Raw genomic sequence first — 25,859 nt, 5'->3', positions numbered from 1 at the left:
TCAAAATATTGGTTTGTTTGTTTATTAAGCAACCACATCAATGCAACTGCATCAGTGGCAGAACCAAAGACAACAGTTTGAGAATGGGGCCAGCTGTTTATGACCAATGGAAGACAGTGGAGTGGCCAGAAAACATGTTGAGAAAACATTATTTTTTCAGTTTCATTTGTTGGTGCAGAAATTCCACACTTCATCTGTCCTATGCCTCATATATTACGGTAAAATCAGATTTAACAATAACTGATATATTCTTTGACAAGTGAACACGTCACAAGCACTTCAGGCAAACACTAAAGTTTAAAGGATTACTACTAAACCATTGCCTTTAGTGTTCTCAAGCCATGTGGACAAGCAAAAGAATAATTTTCTTGTGAGGAATGTCTTGAAATGAACCCAGACATGATCTGGGAAAGGGATGACGTTTCTTATTTGAATGCTTTCACATCTTCTTCCTTTCACAGTCCTTTTTAAGTCTCAAGGACATTTAAGCAACATAAATTCAGAGACTTTTTCTCACTAGCAGAACACTTAATGAAGAGGTAAATTTATGTGCAATGCATATATTTATGAGTTGCTATAGGGCTTACTTGATATCCCCTACAACTCAGATTGATGCTGCACTACATGCTGTGTCCTTGTAACTAGATTAAGCATTTCTTTTTGGAAATATAAAGACCATTCCTCATGAATAAGTAGAAATTGTATGGTTCTGTCCTCTACAGATATCTTCTTTATTAAAAGCTTTTAAGCATACTAAAAGGAAATTAACATTATGGTCCTTGTCAGTGTTCAAAGGGCTCCTTTGCTGCCTACATACATTACTTTGACTGACTACATAATGAAGTACTTCGAATAAAACTCATAAAGTTTCTCAGACCTCTACTGCAATAGTAAGCATTAATCAGTTGAGACCACAAGCTGTAAAAATAGATCAAGCTATAACCAGGCCCACACGGGATCTGCGCCCGCAGAACAAGATATGGGGAGAATACATTCATCCACCATTCTAGTGTCCTACTCTTGCATGTTCAGTTATTAAATATTTCGGCTAATTCGATTATTACATTTTACCATTTTTTAAGGGTCATGAAACCCCAGACTACTTTTTCTGAGATTTTAGTAGAGGTGTTTGTGTTACACATCATAGAAGACAATGTTAGCATCCGATAATTTTATCTGTTGGAGAAAATTGGTAAAATTTTAAGCTTTTTTTGCGCTATTTTCATCTTATGGGTTTAAAATCTATATTGTGTTGACGTCACAATTTTTTGACGTGGCCATGGACTATAGTACATCGATTATGTGTCAGTGTCTATTAAATTAATAATGAGACTGCGTGTTCTTATCCTATAAGAAGACGCGTTGCTTAATTATTCACAACAGCATGTGTTGATTTACTATGACAGACAATTCAGACTGTGAGATGACATTGCGTTGATTAACTGAGAGAAACATTCATGGATTGAAGAAGTGTTTGTTTTTGCTGTGTAATAAGAGTTCAGCAAAAACGCCATTCAATGCGAAACACTGTTTTTACATCTCTGAGACAACCCATCAAAAGGCCTATATAAACACCACAGAATAAGCCTTAAAAGATCTCAGGGGTGCAACAGCGCGTTCATATATGTTTTCGTTGCAGAGTGCAAATGGCTGTGCATTTATTCAACGTGATCTCATGAGAATACGTGTGTATTTTTACGTTAAATGTGGTTTTACCACACGTACATTTACTTACGTTTTCATGCACATAAAAACGTATTTATAGCAGTAAAACGTACAAATACTTACGTTTTAGCAGCTAAAAAAACGTAAATAATCGAACGTAAAGTGTGAATTTATATGAATTCCCATGTATTAATATTAAAATCGTGGCTTTAATGATTTAAATCTGTTGTATTTAATTGTCATATCAATAAATGTTTTTATTGAATTTATTGAAAGCAGTTTACTCATCTAAGTTACTTAATAGGAAATAACATTTCTGTGCATGCTGCAAACCATAGATACACAAAAGCACAGCATAAAACTAAAAATCACATCCATTTTATTTGTTTGCTGTTCTCCATATCTTTAGAATCCAGATGTTTGCTAGGAACATATCCATATCAATCGATCTTCATCTTCATTCTCAGCAACAGCGTCCGTCACAGTCACAGCCCGCGCTCGTTATGATTCGAATTTGAAAATAGCGCTAGTGCGCCACAGGAACGTTACGACATGGTTTACGGCACTAATATCGAACTCTCATTGGTTCACACATAATTCGTCACAGATTGCGACATGTCGTGTTTCAGTTGATAGACATTTGAAATCAGCAGTACTGCTACTGCGCCATTGCGCCTTCACGGAGAGAAGACAGATTCATAATTTCACGGATTAATAAATTAAATTCTGCTCTGTACCCTATAAAAACTATTACCTCCTGAGAGGACTGCGACTGGAACTCATTATCATTTGAACTACTTTTGGTACCACTTTTGATATTTTTTCGCAAAAAATAAATGATTAACATTATGTTTGTTTGTCTGTTATTTGTTTATTTATAACAGTAACGTTATGCAGTTTTAAGAAATGGTTATGGGTAGGTTTAGGGGTAGGCGTAAGATTAACGTTAGTGGCTCAAAATAACGTTTTAATGTTATATTTTTACTAAAATTGTGTTTTATTATGTTTTATTCTTTTAACATTCTGTATAAAATGGGTAGGTTCGGGTGAGGTATAGGGATCTTACATTTATCAAAAAAAAAATTATAAAAAGGGAAAATATACATAAATATTTAAAAAAATTAATCCTATACGCAATGAAAAGCAGCTTCATGAGCAAATTTCTATGGATAACTGACTGGTCAGAGAACACGTTCTATCTGTACGTATTTGAGGTTGTTTTTACGTAAATTTCGATACGTATCGAACCTGTAATTACGTCCAGATAATACGTAAATGACACTGTAAATACGTAAAGGCACATGCGTATTGGACAGTTTTAATTTACGTCTAAATATGTACGTTTTGATTGTGAGATCAGGCTGATTTATTAGTTTTTAACTCAGTGGGAGCAAAATGAAACTTTATGAATTTGAAGCTGTATGTGTTATCTTAGTCTTTCTCTCCTCTTCCTCCTCCTCAGCTCCGCTGCGCACAACGACCAGTTTTTAAGCATTTTTCAAAACTGTGGTGAGAACAAACCAGTGCTGAAACGGGGGGTTCACGACCATTTTAAAGCCACCCTGCATAATTCTACAGATTTAGCATCAGAATTTTGGTCAGCTCAGCCTAAAAAGTGCTTTCATGAATCATTTCAGTCATTGCAACTGAAGCAAACAATCAACTATGGGTGGCAAGACACTGTAAAGAGATCTCCGGATAAAGTTGTGGACAGGCACAAGGAAAGAGATGGATACAAAAATAATTAAAATGATTTATCAATGCCTAGAAGCACAGCAAAGTCTATTATTAAGAACTGGAAGGTATTTGCTACAACACAGACCCTTCCTGATCAAGTCGTTGCTCCAAACAGGATGAAAGAACCAGGAGGCAACTGGTCAGAGGTGACCAAGAGGCCTACAGCAACTCTGAAGCAGTTGCAGGAATTTATGACAAAGACTGGTCATTGTGTGCATTTGACAACAATATCACAAATTCTCCACAAATGTGGCTTGTATGGGAGGGCTGAAAGAAAAAAAGCCACTCCTCAAGACAGGCCACATACAGTTACCACTGAGCTTTTGCAAAACCGATATCAGCCCATTTTTGAAATACTGGCATCGGCCGAAAAGTTTTTCTGCTTGGCCGATGTCTGCACGCCGGACTTTTATTTTGACAATGTTGAGAAAGGCAGCGCCTGAGCAAACAGTGCTCACATTCTCCCTATTGTTCACTGTCATCGTTAACAGTTGTCTAATACAAAAGTCTGTCTAATAATCAGATAGAATGGTTAAACAAAGGAATTGATGTATACAAAAAGTTTTGTAACGATTGCATTTATATTATTAGTAATAGAAAGGCAAACATTATCAAACTTTCTTGTTTGCCGTCAGATTTAAGCAAATATACATTTATGTAACGAATTAGCTCAAGGGGGAAATATGAATAATCAATCATAAGTAGTTATGAGTAATTATAAATATTTAGATCCGCTGTAAGTATTTACTTGACCTCGCAGTGTCAACTGTCTGTCACTTCTAAGAATGTTACTTTCCTGTTTAAGGAAAATAACTTTCTTACTGTACAATACTACTCCGAGCATGTAGCAAAAATCTGCATGATTAGGGACTTCAGTTATGAGCAAACAATGAACAACCTCAAGTGTGATACAAGTAAGACTTTATTAATTACATAAACACTTAAACTTGTCTAACACACACACACACACACACACACACACGCATACAGTGGCCATAGGTAAAAGGGTTAAAACTCAAGCATTAAAGAGATGAGAAATAAAGACATGAAGCTATGATGATCAGTGATCTATATAGGGGGATGATGTCACACCCTCAGGATTTGAGTGAGCCAATGAGGAATGGTATCTTTTGGAGGGCAGTTTTACAACTCTTTTTTTCCTAGTATGGTGTCTTGCATACGAAATTAGATTGGGGGGGTTCAACAGAAAAATCTTTAAGATTCTTATAAAAATAATGTGTTGCATAGGCATCAACATATAATATACACTCTCATTTAGATCAAGAAAATACAAACTCATAGATACCAAACCTCATATAGATGAAGTTATGTTAACTAGTGATCCATCATAAACATGTATAAAAAAATATACAATACACAATATACAAAAACAGCATACACAATACCCTAAAGTTTATGTGAATTAATTCAAAGAAACTTGTTTCTATGAATTAGAGAGGAGTCCCTTTTTATGTGCATTATGTGTCTGTTTTTTTAGAGACTTGAGTTGAGCGTTGCTTAGCCACTTTCCTGGGCGTCATAAACGTAGTGTTATCAGATAGTGTGCCTATGGTTGCTATGGAACCAGAGGCCTGTTCTTTTAAACGTAACTACTAGTTGTGTGTCAGATTGGTCCAAATGCTACATTTATATAATTTAAACAAATCTTTGAATGGTAATGAACATTTAATATCACAAACCTTTCAAACTTCGAAATCCAGCTGTGAGATCTTGTAAAGTGTGCATTTGTATCCTGCATGATAGAGTGTTTTCTGCATGATGGTCAGTCCTTGTGAATTTAATGCTTTAAAATTTAAACTCGTCATTTCAAAATATGCAGCACTTTATGCATTTGCCCACCGTCATATTCATGTCATTTTTTCTGTGTGCTGTATGTAAAATGAGTGTTACCCTGGCTTTATTTGAAAAATATGATTTCCAATGCACAAAAACTTCCCAGAATACCGAGTGCCCTGTTAGTTACAGTGTTTACCTCCTTTTTAATTATATTTCTATTAAATATTTATTTATTAGTTAAAAATACTTTGTAATCTAAAGTATGTTTATTTCACACATTTATTTTTTTAACCCATTGTCAAATGATTTAAAATTTATATTTGAAAAATTAAAATAATACACACACATATATACATATATCTGCTTTCCAAGAAAATGGCATCGGCTTTCAAAAAAACAATATTGGTCGACCACTAGCCAAAACAGATTAGACAATAATTACATTATTTTTCCTCAAGACCAAACAATATGTCTGGCAGAAATCCAATACAGCTCACCATCTAAATAACCCCATTCCTGCAGTAAAGCATGCAGGTGGTAATGTCCTGCTATGGGGGTGTTTCTCTGCAGCAGGGACTGAAACTCTTGTCAGGATAGAAGGAAAAATGGATGGGGCAAAAATAACATCAAATTCTTCACGATAAAAAATGACTGTGAATTTAACTTTAAAAACACTGTAAAAATGTGAAAAAAAACTGTGAAAAACTGTGAAAATGCTACAGTACAAACTTGTTAAATGGTTATGTTACGATCGGAGACCCAGGGAAACGCAGGAGATGAGAGATCCAAATGCAGTGTGTTTTTAATGGGTAATCCAAATCAGCATCCAACAAGCAGTGGTCAAAACCAGAAATCAATCCAAACAAACAAACACTAGGGATAGGAACAGGAACTGGAACAGGAAACTCGGTTTCCCCAGGTAAAATGGGGAAACAGAGACAAGAAGTGCAAAAAACAAAAACAAGGAGCCCAGGAGGGAGGTGGACCGGCGGAGGTTCAGAGGGAGGGACAGAGGGCCAGGTCCATAGATGGAAACAGAGAGAAGAGCAAAAACAAAAAACAAAACAACAACAACACACAAGTCAAGGAAGGACATAACGTTCAGTGTCCCAGGCCTGAACCTACAGGGCAGGAATCCAGAGAGGAGCAAGGTGGAATTGGAGCCATGCGGTTGAGACAGAAGCCCCCCAGGGCGGGGCAGAAGACCACCACATCCGTGCGGTCGAAACAGAGGCCCACCAGGGCGGCGCAGAAGACCACCACATCCGTGCGGTCGAGACAGAAGCCCACCCGGGCCGCGCAGAAGACCACCACATCCATGCGGTCGAGAGAGAAGCCCACCAAGGCGGCGCAGAAGACCACCACATCCGTGTGGTCCAGACAGAAGCCCACCCGGGCGGCGCAGACCACCACTTCCGTGTGGTCGAGACAGAAGCCCACCCGGGCGGCGCAGAAGACCACCACATCCGTGTGGTCCAGACAGAAGCCCACCAGGGCGGCGCAGACCACCACTTCCGTGTGGTCGAGACAGAAGCCCACCCGGGCGGCGCAGAAGACCACCACATCCGTGCGGTCAAGACAGAAGCCCACCCGGGCGGCATAGAAGACCACCACATCCATGCGGTCGAGACAGAAGCCCACCCGGGCTGTGCAAAGGCCACCACATCCATGCGGTCAAGACAGAAGCCCACCAAGGCGGCGCAGAAGACCACCACATCTGTGCGGTCGAGACAGAAGCCCACCAGGGCGGCGCAGAAGACCACCATATCTGTGCGGTCGAGACAGAAGCCCACCCGGCGGCGCAGAAGACCACCACAGTGGGATCGATGACACAGGTGAGCAATTCTGGTTAGACAAGTCTGAAACAGAGAACATGAACAAGTTAAGGGTGGCCTCCGTGGCCACGACAGGATCGGTCGAGCACTCAGAGAGTTCGGCTGAGACATGACGAGGCTCTGGAAGTTCTGCAGAAACGAGGAGAGGCTCTGGTAGTTCAGCCGAGACGAGGAGAGGCTCTGGTAGTTCAGCAGAGACGTGGGGAGGCTCTGGTAGTTCAGCAGAGACGCGGAGAGGCTCTGGTAGTTCAGCAGAGACGTGGGGAGACTCTGGTAATTCCGTGGTGTTTAGACTGGACTCAGAAAGATCAATGGTGACTTGACTCGGCTCATGAAGATCATTGGTGACCTGACTCTGCTCATTAAGATCATTGGTGACTTGCATTTATTCATGAAGATCAATGATGACTTGCCTTTGCCCATGAAGAACACTGGTGACTGGACTGTGCCCATGAAGATCATTGGTGACTTGCCCTTGCCCATGAAGATCAATGGTGAGGTGCCCTTGTCCATGAATATCAATGGTGACTTGCCTTGCCCATGAATATCAATGGTGACTTGACTCTGCTCATGAAGATCATTGGTGACTTGACTCTGCTCATGAAGATCATTGGTGACTTGACTCTGCTCATGAAGATCATTGGTGACTTGACTCTGCTCATGAAGATCAATGGTGAGGTGCCTTTGTCCATGAATATCAATGGTGACTTGCCCTGACTCTGGAGTGTAAACGGTGACTAGCCCTGACTCTGGAGGGTCAACGGTGACCAGCCCTGACTCTGGAGGGTCAACGGTGACTTGACCTGACTCTGTAGGGTCAACGGTGACTTGACCTGACTCTGGAGGGTCAACGGGAACCTGACTCGACTCTGGAGGGTCAACGGGAACCTGACTCGACTCTGGAGGGTGAACTGTGGCTGTCATCTTGGGCAGTGGTAATGAATTCCCAGAACCCAAACGCGTCCAACTGTTCCATTTCCATGCGAGGTACCGGTTCATCCAGACCGATGATGAGGCCACCTCATTATATCCCATACCCTCCGCCAAGGTCCAGAACACATGTGCCATGGCACCCACCTCATTGCCCTCTTGGCGGAGGGTGGTTAATTTTAAATATTTCGCCCTCCACTCCACCATACTGGCTGGGGAACGGGAATGAAGTCCCACACCGCTGGATCTCGACATTGATGGAGTCCTTCTGTTACGATCGGAGACCCAGGGAAAGGCAGGAGACGAAAGATCCAAATGCAGTGTGGTATTTGATGGGTAATCCAAATCAGCATCCAACAAGCAGGGGTCAAAACCAGAAATCAATCCAAACAAACAAACACTAGGGATAGGAACAGGAATTGGAACAGGAAACTCGGAAGGCGAGGAAACTGGGTGACGGAATGAAAGAACTCCATGAAGACAAACAGAAAAGACTGGTTAATATAGGCAGGGTAATGACTATCATGTGAAGACACCTGAGTGCAATTAACAGGAGTGCAATTACTGTGATGAAGGGACAAGGCTTTGTGGGAATTGCAGTGCCTACGGTGAGGTGCCTATGGGGAAGTGAGACCACTAGTGGAGACTCAGGGAAACAGAGACCAGACAGCGTGACAGGTTAACAGTAATTTCTTGTAAAATTTACCTGGAAAAACCGTAAACTGACGTTCCCAGAATTCTCTGCGTTGCATTTCAAATTTTGTTTGAATTTGATGTTTTTTCTTTGAAATAAATATGTTTCTTCTTATTTTTTTCTTATCTGTTATGTTTATTAGGGTTGTATGTTACATACAATGTTGTTAAATTAATGTTAATTGCATATTTCAGTTTAATGAGTCTCACCATGATGGTGTTTAGTGCTTGTGTGAATGAGACCGTGGACCTTCTATGTATATTATTATTTAAAAGCTGCTTGTGATGGGCTTTGTTTCATCACGTGACTTTCTCATCACCACCTGCTTTTGTGGTTAACAGTGTATTACAAAGGTACAAAACAGATTTCAATACTTCAATAAGTTGGTATATTAATATTATATCTGTAAAATTATGGTATTAAACTGTACATTTAAGGTAAAACTGTTAAACCTAAAGTTGCACCGAGTAAATACAGCCGGATAAAACAAAAACAGTGTCCCTCTTTATTTCAGGCTGCAAAGCAACAAAATGTGGGTGACAAAACATGCAAAGCAACAGAAAAGGGATTGATTCTTTTCTATACCCACTATATTTATTTAATCAACAATACAGTAAAAACAGTAAAATTGTGAAATTATTATAATTCAAAACAACTATTATACATGTATATAAAAAAAGAAAATTCCTGTGATGACAAAGCTGAATGTTCAGCATCATTACTCCAGTCTTCAGTCACATGATCCTTCAGAGTTCATTATAATATGCTGATTCGCTGCTCAATAAAAAAAAGATTATGATCATGAATGTTGAAAACAGTTGTGCTGCTTTATAGGTTTTGGAAACGGTGATGTAAATTATTTGTTAAAGAAAAAATTTCAAATGTATTTAAAATAGAATTTGTCTAACATTATAAATGTTTTTACTGCCACTTTTGAAGAATTTGATGCATCCTTGCTGAATAAAAGTACTAACAGTACTAACTCATATTTGACACAATCCTGTTCGGTGATGATAGTGGAGGGGGAAAATTACACATTATAGGCTATATAGAGTTCACCTTTAAAATAACCTCTATCTTGCATGTTTTAGCAACCTTAAATGTATCAGGCCAACTAATCTTGTGTTGAAATGTTAGCACTATAAACTCCACACTTAAGCTTTAAATTATGATGCGGCATGTGCAAAGTACTGTTGAATAACTTTTCACCCTGATTAGTATAAAATCCACCTCCTTCACACCGCATACGTACATTAAACATGTGAATCAAACAGAATAAAATATTCACTGGCACCCAGGAGCTTCATGTGCTATATGTCAACACACAAAGCCTTTGCGAATAAAGTGTTGATTGGTGCATAGCTTGGGAGTCTTCGCAGCATGAATCTTGACAAGACACATTCTGCATACGCTCGCACTGTTTTCTTTTCTTTTTTGAAAGGCTTACCTGGTATAAAGCTCCCCTGGACAACATCTTTGTATGCCCACCAACCATCGTGTAGCTTTGATGACACTGGCTGTGCTGCGGGAAAAGAAGAGATTCACACATCACTCACCCACAGCTCTCTGAAAAATACAGTCACACCTGTAATAGACCCCAGCTCCCTGCGGAGAGACGTTTCTGCTGTCAAATGAGAAGATGAAGTTGTCTGCTTCAAGACATATTTAAAAAGTCTTTGTCAGGCAAAACTTGATGCATGAAAAAAAAAATATACAAAAAAAGCAACAGCATGCAAATTTATAAAGTCAATATTTGCCTAGCACTGCTAAAGTGCACGTAAAAAAAAAAAAAAAAAAAAGTCACATTTGTTTGATGACGACAGATGCATCCTGGATGCTCTGCTCTGGGCCTTGTCGGTGGTGCAGGAAAGTAGGTCACAGAGGCAGCAGACTCCAGCATTCTGAATTCACTCTGTTATCTCACATCACTATTCCCCTCACCTCTCTCCCTCTGGCTTCAGGCTGCGGCTTGCATCATATCCACTGCCAAGTCAAGCACTCAGGGCTGCTCTTTAGTACACCACACCACGGCTCTACTCTCAAGCCAGGTCGCTTTGATGTGCCCATCATGAACGGGGCGGAGGACTGGAGCCCAATTTGCTTCCACCCCAATTTATCGACATCTGTATCTGAGATATAAGAGGCTTGTGCACTTTCACTTATGTGAATGGTAAGAAGCTGCTATTTCTGCGGCTACAGTCTGCAGTAGCTAGAAGCATCTAGAGCCACGGATTTGCTGTAAGTGCAGGTGCCAAGATTCATACACTTGAAGATTCACAAAATGCTGACACTCGAATGGAGCCCCGCTACCAGCAGAGACGCTATATCCTCCCTGTTGTGTGTGGCTGCTCCCTGTGCGATATGGAGCCAAACATAAAAGGGCTCGTATATTATTTTACACTGCATGTTTTTGACACACATGAATCACTTTGATATTATTGGCTGGAATGAGGAAAATAAACCTCACACATTTAACCAGGTATCTTGATTTTTTTTCCTCTCTTCACAGCCATCGTCCCCTTTGTACTAGCCTGACCTCGGATCACATGTCAACTTCCTTTCAAATATATTACAAGCTTTTCTGTGGAAACCCTTCTTGCACATATCCAGCTCTTTGAAGATCTTACTTGTGTTATAGATGCCCATCCCCCAGAGAAATGATGACGTCAAACTCTGGACTGCCAAAAACAAACTGGGTACTTCAATAGTGCAGAAGAACCTCACGGACTCCAGATGAGCTTTACTCTGAGGTGTATGACTCACTGACAACCTCTTAACATCAATTGTTATACTCGTTATGCTTTCCTTTGCCTTTTTCATGCAATTTTCTTTTATACTTTTTAGTAATAAAATGCACTTTCTCATGCGCAATATTACTATAATAAGTTTGTACTCATTACAGAATGGTTATTTGAGAAAAGAATGACCAAAGATGAAAGGAATTGAGAACTAACTGAATCCAGACTAAGATGGTTTCTTGGTCTCCCTGTTTCAGACCACTTTTTACCTGAATAGGATGGTAGATCGTGTGGACCACCTGAAAACCAGCATGACCAGGCTGGAAAACCATATTAAACCACACTAAAGACCTGCAAACTATCTTAATCTGGATTTAGACAATATTCTCTTCCTATTGGATATAGACAATATCTAATCCCTGGATATTCTTTTCTCAAAACCGGTGTTTTTTTTAGTAAGGCATGCAAGAAAACCTCACAGCTATGCAGGAAATTAAATTTATGGGATTTTTTTTTTTTGCCCACTCCAAATCCCTGCTGTTACATTCAAAATCTTTTAATTTTTGAGAAGACCAATCTGCTGCAGAAAAAAAAAAGCACACCAGCTAAACCCAGCCTAAACTAGCAGGCTGGTTCTCCCAGTCTGGTCAAACGGTTCAATAGACTGGTTTCAGATGGGTTCTGAGTACTTTTCAGATTGGTTAGACCAACAGAAGACTATCTTGATTAGGCTGGGAGACCAAAGCCAGCTTAAACCTGATAAGACTAGTCAGTCAGTTAACAATACATTCATACAGTAAATATCCGGCATTGTTTTATCAGCAAAAGATGAATCAGGCTATCACTTTAAAATTGCATATTCAGTTCTCCTCTTTAGCTTTGGATGTATTATGCATAGCCAATGCCAGTATTAATGAAAACGCAGCTATATTAACAGAGCTGTCAGCAGTTAAACATCTTAAGCGTCTTGAGAGAGTTTTCACATGTGAACAGTTTACCTTCTACAAAGACGACATTAATGTTGAGAATCAGTATGAACTCCCAAACGTGCGGCATTCTTCATTTAGTCCATCAGGTAATTAACTTGATAACACTTGGTCAAAGTCTGAAGCGTCATTCCTTGCGAGCGACGCTGACTCGCGCGCTCCCGTCACTCTCAAATATGATGAACATCGTCCTCTCTAAAAGACGCGACCCACCGCGCAGATTAACCCACTCTGAAATTAACCCAACGAAAAACCACTCGACAGTTCACAGCGTAGAAACTTGCAAGTCCAGACACCGACCTGTCGAAACCCTAATTAGACCAAACCAACACCTTTATTTATCCTCGTTTGTGCCGTTAGGTTAGTCGCGGATGCTGTTTGCGGCGTTACCTGACAGAGCGCGCTGATCTGAGGTTTAGCGCGTGCTAATCCCCCTGCAGGCGGGGCTCGCGCTCCCGTGACGCTCGCTTGAGAATGCGGTTAGTTTTGACATCTATTCAAACTCTAATGCAATTACTTTCCTGCTGGTGCGAGGATTAATGGGATTATAAATCATCGCATTCCTGTTAAATTTAATAATTTACAAAATAGTAACACGAGTGCGCATTTAGGAAAAAGCAAGCAATCATTGTCTTTTATTAAGCTATCACTTTATTTATTTATTTACTAATGCTGCTTTGAGAGCTAATTAATGCACGCTTTGATACACAGCCTTCAGCTGCGTAGATTTACAGGTAGCACATGACTTTTACACATGGAAACTACATCCACTTAGTTTATAAAACATTTTAAATACAAATATAAATCAACAAAATCATGACAGCTTAAAACACTTGGACACATTTAGACAAATTTAATCGTCACATTTACAACGGATATAATCCCCCACAAGATCTAAACTTGACTAACAAGATATAAAAAATTAACTAAAAATAATCAGGGCATGAGACATACACGCATGTTCACGTCATATGCAACAGCACCTCAGAGTTGAGCTAAAAAAAAAGGCTGAATTTGAAATCTGGTACTATCCCAATCGCATAGGCAGAAGTAGGCCTATTTGTGTGCATATCTGTTTACTGTACTGCGTTGAACAATTCACATTCATATGTTGCTTTTTTATCCTTTGAAATCCATCAGTGTACCACATGAACATGACCTGATGCAAGATACAAATATATAAAGCAAGAACCGAATGAGAGAGATGAAATAGTGAGTCACGACTGGGCAACAGATTTTAGCACTATTGGAAAATTGTTAGAGAAAATGTAGTGCTATTTTCAGTTAGGGCACATGGCATACAAATCCTCACACAGATGAAGGAGAAAGAAAGAAAATCAAACATAAAGAGCTCAACAACAAGGATGACCCATTAGAAAAGTGGAGAACAATTTTACACTGATTTTAGAATTTCAATCACTGATTTTGTACATCCATTTTCATGCTTTTCACACTTAAGCGTTTGGTTGTATACTACATTCTAGTTGGCTAACAAATAAAGGTTTGGTTAAATTAAAAAAAGAAAGATAATCTTGAGAGAATCAAAATGTGTTTAAAACTATACATGCCAATAAATGAAAATGATTTTACAAAGTTGTAAATAAAACAGGACTACTAGAGTACACCTTACGACAAAATACTATTTTAGTCTTTGTACTTTAAAATTTCATGTTTAACTCAATGTGTCACTTGCCATTTCTCTGTACTTAATTGTAAAATGTCTGAAATCTCTGAGTGAAACTTGTTTCTAAACCATTGTTTTTTCCCTCAGTATAATCCATTGTTGTTCAGCAGAAATAAATAACAGTATTCTAGCTGTGTAATTTCCAGCTTGTTGCATGTTGTCTTCTTGCAATTTTAATAAAATCCTTTTAATGAATAAAAAAATCAAAAGTAACATTCAATAAAAAAAAATATTTCTAGCAAATATACAGTAAAAACACATTGCAATTCTCTTAAAAATAAAGGTTACAATATACTTTTTTGCTGCTTTCACAGAAAAACTATTTTGGCTTCCCCAGAGAACCTAAAGAAAAAATCTAAATAACCTTTTTCCACCACGAAGAACATTGTGTGCATTGGGAAGATTCCATGGATGAACCACAGATGCCAATAAAGAACATTCATTTTCAAGAGCATAAATATAAAAACGGATCATTACTTTGTGGTGGGTGACAGTGAAAATGCTGGCAGGCTAAGCACAAATATGAACTACTGAGCCAGAAGGAAAAATCCTTATTGTTGAACCCGTCAACATACACAATACATATATTCAGTTGAAAAACTGTAAAACAATAAACATCAATACAGTATGTAATCTAAAATCGTCTGTATAATCAGTTCATGACAGTTTTGAATGAACGTGTTTAATTATACCTGATATCCAGAAGTTCAATAAAATCAGGTAGAGTTGCGTTGATTCAGACATAAACGTCTGTAAAGTCTATTCCACTGTCTAAGAGAGACAGCTGAAGAGTGCTTTCATCAGTAGTACTGTGTCTTTTCGGTCCAGCTTGCAATCCAGTGTTTCTTATTGTTTGTGGTGTCCACAATCAAAAAGCCCTGGTTTACCTGGTACTGTTCCTTCTTACAAATCTTCACGCCTCTGTATTTTGACATAGTCCGGAAGTAGGCAGCCTGCTTAAAAAAGCCACTCTGTAAAAAAAAATTTAAAAAGAGAGCTGTGAGCAAGCATCCTACCACATTATCTTACCAGGATTATTATAGTGACAAGGTAAGCAGCATGTATTCAGAGAAGCTTTGAGAAATCTGAGAGCTTCAACTGAAATTATTTTATGAGATTACAAGATGAACATTAAAAAGCATTCCTTAAATTCAAGTGAAATAATAAAGAGAGCAAATTATTAAGAGATAGAGCAAGCGTGTTAAAATGTATTCTAAATTCAGCTGCAGATTGTGAAGGGGAAAAGAAAGCTTGTTATCTCTGTAAGAGAAGATGTGATCAGAAGGCGTTTGTTGCCTCAGTTGAAAGCAAGCTCTCAAACTGCCAAAAAGAAAAGAACATGGTAATGCAGAGAAAGTTATTAGTCTTGCTTTAAGTTGGATTAAAGCAGTATACTACAGTTGATGTTTTAAAACATCATTCTATCTTCAAGATAACAGCATCACAAGCCTGAGGACATAACAAAGAGCTTCACATATCAATTTGTTTCAGGGGGGGAAAAAACCCTCTAGTGTTTTTGAGAGCAATGATGAGAGTCGAAACAGACGAGGCAAGGGTTGTGTCTCAAAAGGGAAGAGGAAAGACAGTATTAGCGGAGCTTGCATGGAATACATTATTGTTAATTAAGCCAAGCGTTTTAGCTAGAGAGCTGTTGGCTGTGGCACCTACGAATTCGCTATTTGTGTCAGAGGCCCACAAAGGCCAGCGAATCTCAGTCCTCCTCTGTAAGGCGGTCATTTTCAGATGGCTGAGTTTTCATTTCTGCTTTCTGGGCCTTGGCCTCATAAAGCTCCCTGGTGTTGGCCCTCTTGAAGAAACCACACTGGGGAACAGGATTCAGATATGAGCAATCAAACAAAACATAAGGCATGGCTGGAAGAAATGATCTAGACCTGAATCAGCTGCTCTTCTGCTACAAATGTTTTTATATATGTGTGATATATTCAAGATATATGATATATATGTGCAGCATCTATCAACACCATAAAACATAAAAACATTTTTTTTTTTGACTGCAAAATACTGTAAAAAGTGTTTTGGGAAACATATTTACGATTTACAATGATATGTAATTTGGGATATTATGATCGATTTTTTTGTTATTTAATTCATGCTTACAGCATAATTTTAGTGTCATGTGATGGTTTGTGTGTGCAACACCGTTCACTGTCAATATGTGTTCAACTGCTATTGTAAAAGCTAAGATAATTACCTATAATTTATTATGTGGCCTACTATTTTAATGTCGTAGGAAGGTATTTTAACCTTCTATCAGTTAACATAATTTATGGTTATGATCAGTAAGTTTACAGGCACCAAAGTGCCATCATGAATCTGTCAAATGTTGCTTCACAGAAAAAGATTTTTTAAAATGTGTAGCAGTATGTGTTGTTTCTCTCAAGGTGGAGGTAAAAAAACAAACTTAACACTTTGTTTATGGTGTCAAAGCATAATGTGATAAAATAAAGCCGTTGTTTGTGTCATTCCATCGAGAATAACACGCAGATGTGTGAACAAAAAGAAAGTGTGCAGCACTGAAGTACAAAAGGATCCTCACCTTCCACAGTAAAATGACAATCAGACCCAGCAGAATCACTCCTGCCAACACGGACACGATGATTATCCACAGAGGCATTTCATACTGAAGCTCTTCTGCCTCTGCAGGGTCTATAGCTACTGTAAACTAAACACAGAAAAGAAGTTTACTGTCATTAATCTCTAATGCACAAAAAATCATATACAGGAAATTGCCTCATTTTAATAATTATTTGATTTTCCCTCACTTATGTTAAATGTATGCAAGAAAGAGTTCCAGACAGAAGAGGAAACTCGGAGATGTTGAGTTTGTACCTCACGGGTGTAATTGCTCATCTTGATGGTTGATTTTTCTGTTTTTAGACTCAGTGTGGCACTACCAAACACAAGTACTCTTGCACCATTGTAGTCCTGTAAAAAGAGAGCTGCAACAATTTTATTTTCTGAACTTCAGAGTATTGTGTACAGCACTGCACATTTAGGATGCTTCCTTTGTTGGACTAGTGATGGTGGGTCATTAATGAACGATTCATTCATGGCATCTGTCATGTGGCACATGAACGAAAGACTTTGGAGGTGAGCTAATCATCCGTGCTTCACATAATTGTATTTAATTATTATGATTATCTAATTCACAATATGATAAAAGACTGTGTATGTGAATGTGTATGAGGAATTTTAACTCGAACAAATCAACATAAATGTAGATTAGTTCATTTTGCTGAACGAGAGAGTCTGTAAAATGATCCATTAAAGATTATATTGGACACAGTCTGCTCAGGATATGGAGTACTCCACTAATCAGCTGATGAGTTAATTCAGCTGGGTTAAATATGGAAGACATCCAAAATGTGGAGTATTGGTAATGATGAGACTCCAGGAACAGACTGAAAACCCTTACAGAGCTACGTTCTCAAAAGTACTGTGGCCTCCCTAAGCAGCTCGAAGAGACCAGTGGTACCGATAGTTTATGTAGTCTTTGGGCCTATGATTTCCTGTGTTTAGTGAAACACAGACCTATACAGCAAATGCTGACAAATATAAAAGTGTAGCTAATTTTATGTAATAAGCCATTTAACATTCTTAATATATTTCACAAATTAGATTACAATTTTAATTTCCACATACACTGGCTCCCAAAAATATTTGGAAGAACCCACAGTTAGAAATGTCTACATGTCATAAATGCAAAATATAAATGATGGAAATAAAATATACATATTAAACATTATACAAAACATTTCACAAAAAAAAAAGTTTTTAGATATATTATTATACTGTGTTCAAAGTTAGTGGAACATTTCCATAGTTAATGTGAAGAAATACTTGAGGCAATACGACATCCATTAAAAACCACACTGGGACCAGTTAAAAATAATAGCTTACAAAAGCATCATATGTTTGCAGATGCCCCTTTGTTTCTAACGCCAGTTTTAAGTGTGTCTCAAGTCTCCAAATAGTTTTTGGTGCCACTGTATCAACGTTAACCTAAAGTATATAACATATTGTGAAGGACTGCACCTGGTAGTAACAAAACCTAAACCACTAAACCCTCATAAACTCGAAAAATGTCACAAAGCAAGTGTGGAATTTATCCTTGAGAGTCTGGCATGCAACAAGCCTGCGGTAATAAGAAGAGGATGTGGAGTTTCAAATGAAAATGGAGCTCTGACCTCAAGCATTGTGCTGTTCCATACTCGTGCTCTGACAGTGAGATTGGCCGAGGTGTTCATGCCAAGCAAGGGGCAGCTGAATGTCTGACAAAGGGCACTTCCCATGACACAGTTCTGACATTGAGAGAGACAATAAGCAGTGACAGCCAAAACATTCTTAATTTTGTCTTTGTCAAGTCTCTGTTGCATACTACATCATGCAAAGTATCAGAGGAGACATGCCAGTATCATCCAGTTGCCTAGCAACAAAACAATGGTTGAGGGAGACAGATATGCTCACCAGGTTGGCAGACGGTTTCCTCTGGACGGCCCGTGGGTTCGGGAGGGTCTGCGGTTCAGTCTGTTCAGACATAGAGGAGTCCTCGTCTCTTTTCCTCCTTCTTGTCTTGCGCTCTGACACCTAATCCACAGAAGGTAACACATCTATCACATTAACAAGCACATTATATTAAGTGCTAGCAATAAAATACTGCAGGGATTTCGTGTTTTTGCAAGCCAAAACCTGAAAACGAGTAAGCATTTTAGGACCAATCCTTGGTTTCCGAAGTCGATGTGATTTTTATTAAAAGCCTGAAATAATGTCAGCGGTTAACAAAAGCACAAGGTATTTTTGTTTCATTATACAACATAAAATACATCAGTAATACCACCTTGTAATTTTTTTAAGCTTTTATGCAACTTGACTAAGTGGCTAAATTGAATTACGGAGGTTGCTGAGCACATTAAATATCATCACACTGAACAGAAAAACTCATCTACTCACTAATCTGCTTTCACAGCCTTGTCATGTTTATAATTGCGCTATTCTAACTGAAATTTTGAGGGAAAATGTTCTCTTTTTATATAAAGACTTCTGGAAGCTCAGTGATGTTTTGCAGTTCGTCTGTAACCTTCGCTTTTAATTTCTGGTGGTTGTATTTTCCCTTCATAATTATTTAAAGTTGTGTTCATTTGCAAAGATTATCATGGTGAACAAAATATGTAAGGATCATAAACGTTTGTTGGTCACAGAGCTTATTTTCTAATACAATAACCAGGTAGATACTAACTTCCGAGATACGTCATTCCTGTAGCGCTCTATTAGATTACGTTCCACCACATTACGGAATTCTATGTCATATTAATAAGCATAAATCACCTTGAATGAGAATATTTCGATTTTATTATGTTTCTGTCTTCGTTAATCCTCTCTGGAGTTCTTGGATTTATTTGTAGAGCATCTAGACCTCCTAAGCACATGTCACACTGATTTATAAGCACAGAGAGATAGATAGTCTCCGAACCGCCCTGTTACACATTAGGAGATGGACTTTTTCTGAAATAATTCCCACTCGGATTTGTACATTGAGTGAGATTGCAGTGCGAGCTGTGGGTAATATAGTTCTGGGAAAGGAGGAGGTCCCAGTCCCAGCATGATTTCTTCTGCCGCTTCTCTCCAGGATTCAAAGGCTGGATTGTGCTAAATTGCTCGCTCATCAACACCGTACTGCAGAAAAACAATCAGTGACAATCATACAACCAATCACTTACAGTGAAATTACGGGGGTTTACGACGTTATTTTCAGGGACACAGAATTGCTTGGAGGTTCCTGCCATCTCAATCTGTGACAGATAAAGCAGCCATTTCTGATTAGCCACAGCATAAGGCCACTGAAAGACCACTTCCAGATACCCCAGATTTCCCAGAGGTTTTCCAGAAAGAGCCACCTGAAGACAAAGGAATAAAACAAGTTATTACTTTGAGTAATTGTAAACTGATTGTGTCTATTGGATCTATCTAGTAAATAACTTGTTTAAGGTTTTTAAAAAAGGGGTCGCATCACACCACATCTAGGACAAGCACAGGTATCACACTTAGGGCTCGTCGCAATTTACAATTTTCTCATAAACATACAATCTCATTTGTACATTTTCGTACAGTCTACTTACTCTTTATTGATGGCTAAGTTTACTTTATTTAAGCCGTCGAACCACACAACAACTTGCTACTGAAAAATTGCGTATAAACAATCTATCTTTTAGCCTTTGTTCGTATGTTATCTTGATGACCTTCTTTTAGGATTTTGTTTTGTGTTTGATTGGATTCAGCGTTTCAGATTTTAGGACTTTGTTTCTTTCTCCACAGTGTAGTGCCAGGTAGCTCCGCCTACCATGAAATTTCATTGGTCCAAAAGTTCCCACTCCACGATGCTGTATGTTAAACATTAAACGTTCTCAAATGCTGTGCTGTGTTGCATAGTACTGTTTCCTTACAGTGTGGACAGACAAATTGTCCAACACTGGAGACTTGCCACATTACATCTAGTTAGGAATGTAGAGTGTAAAAAACATCTTGCCGTCAAGTTGAATTCCACTGGGCTTCCAATATCACTGGTACTTTTCATGGCTGATTCTCCTACTACTTTTCCACTGAATTCTGTCCTAAACTCGGAGCGAGGGCTACAAGAAAAACAGATTGATTTATTAGCAAACTGATTTGATTTTTGTAGCTCTTACTAAAGTTTAATGTCAGGCAAAAAAGTATGAAATGTCTGTATAATAGTGAAGTGTAACATGAGTCATTCTAACATCGCTTTGAAAAGCATTAAAGCAAAAGAAAAGATCCGGTGAAATGCTCTAAGGATAGAAATGGCGCATAACTCACATATTAAAGAAGGGCTGTAGGACGTACTCCACCTTCAGTACTCTCGACAGGGGCTTTAGATCATTCTGATCGCTCCACCTGAGAAGTGTAGATGAAATCATCAGCCCAAATCTGAATCATACCCTTTGAACAAACCTCTTTTACAGACAATTGTTCTTTCATATGCATATAAGCCGTATGTTAGTGGTTAAAGCTGGAGAACTGAACAGTGAATAGCTGAATGCTTTTGACCCTGTTTTTATGCACTGGATGCGTTCCTGTGGGTGGGTAATGATATTCTTTCTATATACAGTTCTGCTCAACTTTGCATGCTCCTTAAAGATTTTGCCAGATGTTTATGATTTAAAAATAAAAATTAGAGATATTTTTTTATAGTAGTACCTTGAAGCCATTTGATTTAATCAATGAAATGACACAAACTAATACAAATACAAACTATCACATCCAACACAACATTAAGAAAAAGGGACATCATTTAAGTAATTTTTTCTAATAATTTCTTCTGTATTACAAGTAAATATATTTTATGCAGCTTCTTTAGGCAATGAATGAATGAGGTATCAAATCGTTAGATTTTATCTCTCTAATTTTTATAAAATGCTAAATATCTCAGAGCTTCTGCACAGGTTACGTAAACTTATGAGCACAATGATGATTCTCTTGTGTCTTTAGAAGATATTGATTTTTGGCGAGCTCATTTCCTGCAATGTAGCTCTCCCCAAACGTTCAGCCTATTTAAAAATCTGAAGAAAACAATGGAGATTTCTCATACGTTGAGAGCTGCAGTTCAGTCTGAATCTCCTGCACGTCTATTGTGATATCTGCCGTTTCAAAGGTGATCTCAATCTCCACCTGTGAAAGACACCAAAAAATAAAGACATCCATCTTCATATTCATTACATCTGCTCATAGAAATGCTCTTCATTACAACATTCCTATTATTACATCCTGTATCCAATAAATAATCATAAAGTCTCATCCAATATCCATTTAATATGGTTGTTCCAGTATGTCTGATGTTAAATCCCAGGGTAAATGTGCTTAAAACCAATGAATGTCAAGTCACTGATACCATTGAAGTCTTACCCTCTGATTGCTTTTGAAGGGGTCCCCCAGTGTACACAGAAGATAAGGCACCCCAGGCGACAATTCAACATTTAAGTTCTACAAGAAACAAAAACAAGAACCAAGTCAAACTCTGTTTACTTTCTAAATTTACATTTTGTTCAAAATGTCTGAAAGTTCCTTATACTCACCAAGGCAACATTTATTTTTATACAGTAAAACCAGTTATACTGTGAAATATATCAAATTTAAAATAATGGTTTTAAAGTAATAACTGTTGTGCTGTTAAATATAAATATTTTTTGTGGAAACCATGATACAGTACATTCTTTTCAGGATTCTTTGATGAATAAAAAGTTCAAAAGAAAATAATTGATTTGAAATAGAAATATTTTGTAACATATGACTGTTACCAGAGACGGATTATCCATAAGGGCACTTGGGCAAGTGCCTAGGGGCACCAACCATTCACAGCAACTAGGGGGGCACCACATGACACAAGCTTTAAAAATATTTTTCGGAAATTGTTTTATTATTAACTTGAAATTCTTGAAAGACCATACATAACTCGTTTATGAACACTCACTTAACAATAATAATAATAATAATAATAAATTATAAATAAATAAAGATTACATGACCACTATCAGTCCCCCCCTTCCGTCCCCAATCTGTCAGAGTTGAGTTGGTCCACAACAAGTAAGCGCAAATGTGTCATTTTTTAACGGCTACAGAAAATGAATCAAAATGGACAGACGTCAATTGAGTGGTTTTGCAAAAAGAAAGTTAAAGAAAGACAAGGATGCTAGACGTTTAGCTACAATTCAAAATGTTCCAGGGATCGAAAGTTTTTTTTAAACGACTGAAGAATGAGCTCAGGACGACAATGACACAAAAGTGATTGACTGCACTCTCCCTGTTTACCATTGAAGTTAAAATTAAAACTTTACCATCTACAGCCGCGGGAGGGCGCTCTATGCTGCTCAGTGCTCCTTTAGTCTACACTGAAAACATAGAGCGCCCTCTCGCGGCTGTAGATGGTAATGTTTTCTCTTGGTTCAAAATAAATGCGACTTATAGTCCAGTGCGGCTTATATATGTTTTTTTCCTTGTCATGACGTATTTTTGGACTGATGCGACTTATACTTAGGTACGACTTATAGTCCGAAAAATACGGTAGTTGGACAAGTTAATAAATTACATTTGAGAAATCACCTTAATTATGTCTGTTGGAGGGGGGGGGACTTTTTAGGTATAGTGCCCAGGGGCACCACACTGTCTTAATACGGCCCTGACTGTTACTGTCACTTTTGATCAATTTTATGCATCTTTCCTTCCAAAAAGATGAAGAAAAAAGAAAAGAACCAAAACCTTTGAACGATAGTGAGAATGCAAGGATAATGTACTGCAGAGGTATTCATTGTAAAGTTTAAGAGGTCTGGCCATTATAACTTCTACAAAACATTGGAAATACAGTTTGTACTACCATGAAATGAAATAATTGGTGCATGTAAGGAATACTTATTAGAAATGTCCAAACAAAAAGCAGCAGTATCCTAAAATAAATCCTAAATAGTCTTACTTAGTCCAAAACCGCTGCTTTGTTTATGATACACTGTAAAAAGGTAAAATGTACAGTTGTTATTTCAAGGAGCTATAATATTACTACAACTATTGCATACAACCAGAAACAAAAGATTAAAGATTGCATATGTTTTTTTACAATTATATTAATTTATGAGAAACGGTATCAAATGGAATCAATTCAGGGTCTAGATCTGGGTCGCTATACTGTATCTACTAATCGGTGATCTTTGATATAGACTATTACGTGAGAAACTGTTATGGATTCTGTGTGAAAGTGCTGAGAACTGTAAAAGGAACTAAGGCGTAAGTTCTGAGGACATTCATTGATCTTACCTTGGGTTTCAGGCTGGAGAAGCTGAGTGAGGAGGGAATGGTGACATTTAGAAGAGCACCGTAAGCGTCTTCTGCTTTCCTGTCCTGTGATTTAACATTGGAAACATTCACCATCAACTTCAGCTTCTTCACGTCAGTAGTGTAGTGGAAAATCTGGAGGCCATTCTGCCTGTAGAAATACACCAACAAGCAGTTCACATCACCTCTTTGAAGTAATGACAATTCCTATTCCATCCCTGTCTGTTTTACGGCTCAGGTGATTGGATCATCTGTGAGTGTTCATGTGCAAAAATGGGTCATTCTTGAAAGGACGTAAGAATCATATTGGGTATATCCTTTCTTTGTAGAATGATGGGAGATATTTTATTCAGTCATCTACTTTCCCTCTTACTTAAAGAACAATACTGAGCTTACGTGGGGAACGGTGTGTTCTGCTCATCTGTGAATGCAGCCGTCATCTGAAGGTTGCTCTCACATTTGTTATCTAATCCACAGGCTTTTTGAATGTGAATCTAAGGAAAACGAGATGACATTGGTGGAATATAAGCAAGAATGTGAGCAGCTGATTAAGGGCAGACATTGTGCTTCCAAAGAAAACATCATTTTGTGTTTGAGCGAGGAAAAATATGCTGTCTAAGGTACCTCAGCTCTGCCAGTCAGAGCGTATCTTTGGCTGATCACAGGAAAAGCACTGAGGTCTTCCAGCGTCTGCCTACCCGAGGGAACAGGCTCCACCAAAGTCACGCTCAGCAAGAAAACTATCGGAGCAACCTTGTCTTGGATCGTTTTGGACTGTGAGAGTTAAATGCAAAGGCAATATATCACAGTTATACAAATCTCTGTACACAGTTAGCCCAATCTGATATCAGGCTTAATGAATCAACCACCTCAATGATTAAGAGCCTTTTTGTCACAAAGAATAAAATGGAAATTCAAAGGATGGCCTTGTGTCATACCACTAGCTCCAGTTTCAGAGAATGACAATCTCCAGACGGATTAACAGACATATTGCCAGTGTATTTGCCCTCTTTGTTGTCAAGGAAACGGACACGAGGGCTCCGAGACGATTGCTGATCGGCTTCCACCGTATATCGAAAAGCTGAATAAACAACAGAATACTGAAACAATGCAATAAATAGTACTTTAACAACATTAGATTAACATTAGATGTAACATCAAACCCTAATGTACACATCCGATGAGAAAAAACTATGAAACGTAGTTATTTAAAAAAAAAAGTTTTATGTAGGGAATGGGAATGTCAATTTAAATTAAAAAAATTTAAATTAATTTAATGCATTTAGCAGACGCTTTTATCCAAAGCGACTTACAGTGCATTCAAGCTATCAATTTTTACCTATCATGTGTTCCCAGGGAATCGAACCCCCAACCAATGCTCTACCGATTAAGCTACAGGAACACAATTTACATTTTTTCATTTTCTTTAATGATAGAATGACTTTTTCTTTTTCACTTCCAATAACTAATTTTAAACAGTATTTTAATGTAAAATGACATTAAATGTAATCATTAGTATGGAAGCTTACTGTTAATCAATTAACAGGTTTTTACTGAAGCACTTTTCTGTAGCATCTTGTACTGTTAAAATCACAATCATTTTTAACAGTGTACATTTTGCATGACAATGACATTTAGAGAGTTGCATTTATATTTAGGGTAGTTAAGTTTGATGTGGGACTTACTAATACTCTTTTGGGAACTGGTACTGCCGGTGCTGAATGTGTAGGAGAAGCAGAATTCAGCTTCAATACTGTAAGAGAAAAACACAACAGAATTAACTGATTTTGTCACAGAGACATAATCAATATTAAGATTGCAGCCGTTGCGGTTAAATTATGAAAAATATAGATTACAGCACAACATTTAAATCTACTCTAAATATGCCAAAGGTTTTTATTTACAGCCAGTTTTTTGTTGACCATCGCATTCATTTAA

At 38.1% G+C, this 25,859-nt stretch overlaps 2 protein-coding genes across 4 annotated transcripts in view; both read right to left on the bottom strand.

The window, feature by feature from the left end:
• LOC132149259 (carbonic anhydrase-related protein 10-like) overlaps positions 1 to 12,795 on the bottom strand; it is a 33,173-nt gene extending 20,378 nt beyond the window's left edge. The window contains exons 1-2 of the mRNA XM_059558348.1: positions 12,395 to 12,795; positions 10,106 to 10,180 (exon numbers count right to left, since the gene is read on the bottom strand). Coding sequence (XP_059414331.1) covers positions 10,106 to 10,180; positions 12,395 to 12,452 — 133 coding nt within the window. The 5' untranslated portion in view covers positions 12,453 to 12,795. The remainder of the gene's footprint in view (positions 1 to 10,105; positions 10,181 to 12,394) is intronic.
• A 425-nt stretch (positions 12,796 to 13,220) lies between these two features.
• The window catches only part of itga3a (integrin, alpha 3a), a 31,042-nt gene continuing 18,403 nt past the window's right edge, over positions 13,221 to 25,859 (bottom strand). Inside the window, exons 11-26 of one of the 3 annotated variants that reach the window (XM_059558346.1) lie at positions 25,607 to 25,674; positions 24,860 to 25,002; positions 24,546 to 24,695; positions 24,318 to 24,415; positions 23,904 to 24,072; positions 22,005 to 22,082; positions 21,691 to 21,770; positions 20,919 to 20,996; positions 20,611 to 20,713; positions 19,805 to 19,981; positions 18,555 to 18,674; positions 18,275 to 18,388; positions 16,917 to 17,012; positions 16,624 to 16,749; positions 15,735 to 15,888; positions 14,898 to 15,037 (exon numbers count right to left, since the gene is read on the bottom strand). In XM_059558346.1, the coding sequence (XP_059414329.1) occupies positions 15,778 to 15,888; positions 16,624 to 16,749; positions 16,917 to 17,012; positions 18,275 to 18,388; positions 18,555 to 18,674; positions 19,805 to 19,981; positions 20,611 to 20,713; positions 20,919 to 20,996; positions 21,691 to 21,770; positions 22,005 to 22,082; positions 23,904 to 24,072; positions 24,318 to 24,415; positions 24,546 to 24,695; positions 24,860 to 25,002; positions 25,607 to 25,674 (1,711 nt within the window). In that variant the 3' untranslated portion in view covers positions 14,898 to 15,037; positions 15,735 to 15,777. Of the gene's footprint in view, positions 15,038 to 15,730; positions 15,889 to 16,623; positions 16,750 to 16,916; positions 17,013 to 18,274; positions 18,389 to 18,554; positions 18,675 to 19,804; positions 19,982 to 20,610; positions 20,714 to 20,918; positions 20,997 to 21,690; positions 21,771 to 22,004; positions 22,083 to 23,903; positions 24,073 to 24,317; positions 24,416 to 24,545; positions 24,696 to 24,859; positions 25,003 to 25,606; positions 25,675 to 25,859 lie in introns of all 3 variants that reach the window. The other 2 variants (XM_059558347.1, XM_059558345.1) reach the window with 2 other exon arrangements.

The sequence above is a fragment of the Carassius carassius genome, chromosome 9, assembly GCF_963082965.1.
Source record: "Carassius carassius chromosome 9, fCarCar2.1, whole genome shotgun sequence".
In the NCBI taxonomy this organism is placed as follows: Eukaryota; Metazoa; Chordata; class Actinopteri; order Cypriniformes; family Cyprinidae; genus Carassius; species Carassius carassius.
Note: the sequence above shows the minus strand (reverse complement) of the source record. Positions and strands in the feature narration are given on the sequence as shown.